This window comes from Dermacentor andersoni, chromosome 3, assembly GCF_023375885.2.
Source record: "Dermacentor andersoni chromosome 3, qqDerAnde1_hic_scaffold, whole genome shotgun sequence".
Lineage (NCBI taxonomy): Eukaryota > Metazoa > Arthropoda > Arachnida > Ixodida > Ixodidae > Dermacentor > Dermacentor andersoni.
In genome coordinates, this window is record NC_092816.1 from 141739133 (window position 1) to 141745132 (window position 6000).

The window sequence follows — 6000 nt, forward strand, 5'->3', positions numbered from 1 at the left end:
ATATTCTGCCGCTTCGTGTCGGTTTTGGTTGAGAATCTGAAACGGGGGTCGGTAGCTGTCTTGCGGGAACGTTGTGAACCGTATTGATATGCGTTACGAGAGCTCAAATCTGTGCAAGAGTAGGGAGATTAAAGTCAACGTTGCGACAAGTCTTTATCACATGAAGAATGTGATATGTTAAACATCTGGGGCGCTATAACGTAAAACTATTCCAAACTTCTCTATTCCAATTCTGCCATCAGCCCTCCACGATTGGTCAAAAGCCTTTTTCGACCACCCTCACTTCACCTGTCTGTCACGCGACGTCATGAAAACCGCGATACTTCCCCATCTGATATGATGTGTACACACTGATTATGCATGATTTGACAGAAAAAAGAAAAACAGTTATTTCTGATTCGACCGCTTTTCGCCATTAGCCCTCGGCTATTGGTAAAAATTTTTAGGGCTGCACCCACTTCACCTGCCTGTCGCGCGACGTCACAAAACCGCACAAACTCGCTGCGTCAAAGTGACGTGTACGCGATAAAGATGCATTAATATGCCGAACAAAACTGAATTTCCTTCGGAATAGCCGCAGGCTGCCCCGTTCCGAAAGGAATAAAAGATGACTGCCGCCAATCGCTGAGACGCTGGCTACTCGCACCTGCCGGAGAGCATGGGTGTGTTTGCATATAATAAAACTTCTTGCGTGGCCGTGTAACGTTTTAGAGCACTTTCGGCATGTTTACGACTTCATTCTGCCAACTCTTCTTTGCTGAGGGCCAGATTTAGCGTCATTCTTAAGCTTCCGTTGCATGCCGCCGCGATTTTCGATCAGCCACCACAAGCTAAGTAAGGGAAAGCCGACCAATCGTAGACGCCGGCACCACCCTCTTCATCGGGTTATCGATTTTCAGTGCACTGGCTCTGCCCCAGTGAATCCCTCTCCACTTGAGCGTTCTCCTCGCCTCTTCTCAGCCAATGAGATACGACAAGCCGCTCAGTGTAGGCAATGTTATTCGTTTTTCAAGCAAACAAAAGTGACCTCCTATTAACGAGGAGAGGGTTTGATTGGTCTGTTCAGACAACCCTGCGGGTGACCGCCCGGTGCTTGCGTCGGTGGTTACGCAAATTTGACGTCAGTAGTTGGGAATAGAAACATATTGGAGTAGGTTTACGTTATAGGGGCCCTGATCGTAGCAGTTAGAAGCACTATCGCGATTGTTTGTCCTTCTTTTTATGACCTTTTTCCAACTATAAAACTCCTGACTCCTTTCCCACTAGTATGACCTCTTTCCCACGATAAAATTCGTTGAGGTGGCTTCTGATCATCTAAATTTGAGCAGCGGCAGGTGGGTGCGAGTGGAAGTTGCCCGTGGATGATGACAAAATCAATATTCAAATATTTCAGTTGAGAGGCCAGCTATTGGCCAGTGACACGCCTTCTGGAGTACCTTGCGTCGAGGCTATAGAGTTAGGAAGATGAATTTAGGTCTTGTTCGCGGCAATGGTGGGTATTCAAGGAGGAACGCTGACATTCAAGGCAAGATATTCGTCATCTCGAGCGCACCGTACAGATGCCTTCATCATCAGAAGCAACAGGTGCGAATGACCTCAGAGGGGCATAATGTGGTGCTTTGTAAGGATGGAAAACTAAGTATGTTGGTTTAGCATATTCTGCGGTGGAAGCCGCGTAGACAGCAGCGCTGCTTTGTGGAGGTTTTGCTGCTTTGGTGCTGTTTTGAGGGGGAAAGAAGACGTAGTAGTCGACATCATCGTGATTACGTAACTTGCAGAATTCACAATTCTGGTGCAGATTATTACAGATATGATGGTAGCCGCGGCATATTGATGCGAAAACATCAAATGACCGATTGAACTAAAAACCCGCCGGAGTATAGCATGTATAGGACAAGCTACACAACGTAGCTCATAAACTCACTATTACAGGTGGAACCAAGCGGTGACAGTACAATTGACTTTGTCTGAAAGCTTGTATTTTAAAAAGGCCACCTGCAACAGAAAGAGAAAAGCGGGCTTTGGTTTTTTTGTCGTGCTGCACCTAACTTTTTTACTTCCCCTGTATTGCATCAGAAAACGCATTTGTATTACTGGCAGAACAGCAATTAAAACTCATCGGTCAATTGCTTCAAAATTTGGCCAGACTCGAGATACGCAAGCGTCTCCGGTCTTACGTCGTACGTGTACAGCAGTAGGAAAAGTTTTTGTTGTACCTCTAACCTGTCGAATATCGTTTCTGCGCTTTTATTTCTTGTGACACTACCAATACTAGCAAAGTTATGCTTCCTGTTGTAGAAGCCTATGAGAGATCGGAATGTAGTTTCACAGTGGTAACTGTGAAGGCGATTTCCAGCTACGTTCACCTGTTCTCCATGACCTTTGAGAGCAGTTAAAGTCTGGCATCTTACTCTCGCTGTATTTATTATCAATATAATAATTTGTTGGCATCCTAATTACCTGGAATAGCCAAAGTGAGTTGTTAAAATCTTCATGAGCTTGAAATCAAATGTTACATCAGTGCTTTGCACCGACAGTGTTTCTCGTACATCAGTAAAAACAACATAACAAATATGTGAGGAGTTGCTCAATCAAAAAATGTAAGGCGAACAAAGCGTAGAAAAGAAATAAAAAAGAAATACATTGCTTCTGCAGCAACCTTATCGGGTTAAAGCGGGAACCCCATCATCTTCTACTGGCTTATAGTACTTGTACACGAGACGTCCTGAAAGTCTTAACTGCTTAGATGCAGCAATCCAAACTTGTCCTCAGAAGGTGTCTGAGTAAACCATTGCATAGGACGGGCTGACTGAAGCATAAAGTGATTGTCACCTGGTTGGTCTAACTCTACTATCCTTGCAAAGTAGCTGAAAAAGTTCAAAGCATGTACGCGCTACGTTGTCTTAGATATCGATACTTTGGGTGTCGTCTTTGGAAAGAACAGCGCTTATTTCAGCCGTGTTTGCCGACTTGTAGCAAACAATACTTACCACAAACCAGTCATATTGCAAACGATGCGACAAAATTCCTAAAATATGTGCTTTTGTTAACACCTCAAATGTATTATTTATTACGAAGATTTACTCGTCCACCATCCCAGACGTTTCTGACCATGGCGGCTGGCTGAATGCTGCTGCTACGATTCTTACAGAAAACATCAAGATATAACGTGGGCTCATAGATATCTCTTAAACACACCAATTTGATAATTGAATGGGTAATTTTATTTCAAGAATTATTTGATTTGCTTTAGTTACTTTGACGCAGCCATTCTGTATGTGTCACTGGGGTTGTGCCCCTTCTTGTGCAGTCCTCTAGAAGGGGTATGACTCATTGTGGCACATGAGGTACGCAATTCCTAAATATTCCTAAAAGTGTCGCACTTTCCTGTGCATACACCTGTCGTTATCAAATTTTACGCATGACTGCTATCTGGAAATTATTTCTTTGTTCAGTCGCCGCCTCACATAGATTTCGACATGTGCATTTGTATCTGCATGAGTTCTTTACTTCTTGCTGACATTGCGAAAGAACAACTCCGAGCAGCGCGTGCAACAGGTTGGCTTCAAAGAACATTTAAGGTTGAGGCGTATACCGTGAACACATTATAGGTGATGATAAAAAATAAAAGAGTGAACCTTCGTGGCCCGTACGAACGCTGGCTTTCACTGCTCACTTTTCATTCTACATTCTCATTTCTTTCAGCACAAAATCGCTGCAAGGCGCATTGCAATAACACATTCGTATCAGTGTTTTACACTCACCAGTAGTTAAGAAAGAGAATGCGAGGAAGTGTTGAGTGGCATCCATATTTGTGGCGGGAAATAATAGTAAGACGTTGCACTACGAGTAATGCTGCTTAAATTTCAATCTCACTGGGAAACATGATATTGAGACAAAGTAAATTGAAGTTATTCTGCAAGATAGATTTGTTTCGTTTTTTTTTGAACAATTTTTCCCTATTGTTTCAACTACCAGAACAGTTTCGCAATGAATACGGAACAATTGCACTCACATAGTACTTCATCATCGTGACTGGCGAAGGTCAAAAACGATCCTTTCGAGCCAGAATATTCATCTGTATTCTATGCTATGTATAAACCAAGAGAAGATGCCTGAGTGATGGATGAGTTCATTGTTTTATTCGTTCAATACTAGAATGGCTTTTTTGAAATTTCGGTGTTAAAATTAAACCTACAAAAGAGTACAAACAAAGACAGTAGATAAATTATAGTCATACGGTAGTGTGCCTGCCGTGATAGCCCTGATATACCATGTCCATTTACTCATCGCAAACTCCAATGCCTCGACCTGCTCGTTCTAATGAAAGTTCTAATGAAAGCGTCGAATTTGTTTTGGACTTTAACATAGCAGACGAATTTCGGTTTTGTGAGAATCGGACCTGACTTCCTGATCGCGCAATCAGAGTCCAAGTACGGCTTCCCTTATTCATTCTAATTTACATACCCAGACATAACTCAGGACATTCATTCATATACTTGCCTATCTTATTCGTCGATTCCTTTAGCCCTGTCCAACGACACTGCACACCCAAAGAAAAACGAATTCCGGCAGAACCCATCTCACGATGAACGTCTACGCTAATGCGATTGGCATGGGGCAATTTAGCGACACGACGTGCTGCCATCGCCAAAGCCCGTCATGAATTGGTTGTGTATACAGCCAGACTCCTCTCTCACATTAACGCTCTACATGGGCCGCAAAATTAGGCCCGGTCCGGTCCCTCCGGTTGAGGTCCAAGTATAGCACTGGCATGTGGCTTGAAACCGAAGCCTGGCCTTCCCGTCGGCCTGCATGACCACGCCCGGCCCGGACCCGCCAAAGGAACTTGGTGAACATGCCTTAACATATAATGTTTAATTGGTCTTTGCAGGGCGCTTAGTTATCAAGCCTGGCGGGTAATAAAACTCCAGTGAGAATGAAACATTTTCGAAATAACTTATTTCGACAGATAACGTGTACAGCTAACAGGAAATAAAGGCTGGGAACTATATTTCTGGAAAAAGCACTTCAATTAAAGTTATTGTGTAGATGTTATTTTGTAAGCATGCATCGATGATTGTGCATAGGCAAAAAATTATGCAGATCCAACACACATGATGGAATGTATGTGAATGGAAGCTTTCACGAAGCGGCTCATAAATGCGACAAATTTCAGCATTTCATGCCAAGCGTGGCAAGGAGAGACGACGTCCTTAACAAGTATACCGACATCCTAGAACACTAACGACTAGAGTGAAGAATGTAACTCCCGCAGCACAAGCTTAGTGAGGAGGAGGCAGTAACAATGAGAAGAATACAGAGTAACCTCCTATGTTCATGGAATAATATTAACCCAGTTTCCGTACTCCTGCAATTTTGCAAACTCCTCAGCAACTTACACAACAAGCTGGGAGAATGGGGAGGAGTAACACGAATAAAGACAGAGCCCATGGCCCCCAAAGAGCAGTGGGAGGCACAGCGGTCAAGCGCAGATTCGAACCCAGTTGAAAAAGACAACAGGAATTCCTGTCACAAATACAGAAATTTCTGTCGCGACTACAGAAGTTTTTGTTGTACGACAGAAGTTCCTGATGTTTCTGTAGTTGCGACAGGCATCTCTGACGTTACGACATAAATTTTGAGGTCGCAACAGAAACATGCTGTCGCGAAGACCAAGTGTTCTGAAGTCGCAATAGAAACGTTCTGTCGTGACAACAAGAGTTCTGAAGTTGCGACAATAGCTTTTTGTTGTGACAGCGAATCTGACGTTACGACAGAAATTCTGTCGTTGCAACAGAAATATTCTGTCGCGAGGACGAATAGTTCCGCAGACGCAACAGAAACGTTCTCTTCCGACAACAAAAGTCCTGAAGTAGCAACAACAGCTTTATATTGTGACAGCGACTCTGACGTTACGACAGCAATTCTGACGTCGCCCCAGAAACATTCGGCCGCGATGGCCAAGAGTTCTGAAGTCGCAACAGAAACGCTCTGTCG

General features: G+C 43.6%; 1 protein-coding gene across 1 annotated transcript in view; it reads right to left on the reverse strand.

Annotated features, from left to right (window-relative positions):
* Window positions 1-3952, reverse strand: part of LOC126525130 (uncharacterized) — a 40112-nt gene extending 36160 nt beyond the window's left edge. Inside the window, exons 1-2 of the mRNA XM_050173186.3 lie at window positions 3765-3952; window positions 1925-1995 (exon numbers count right to left, since the gene is read on the reverse strand). Of these exons, the coding sequence (XP_050029143.2) occupies window positions 1925-1995; window positions 3765-3810 (117 nt within the window). The 5' untranslated portion in view covers window positions 3811-3952. The remainder of the gene's footprint in view (window positions 1-1924; window positions 1996-3764) is intronic.
* Between the last annotated feature and the right edge of the window lie 2048 nt (window positions 3953-6000).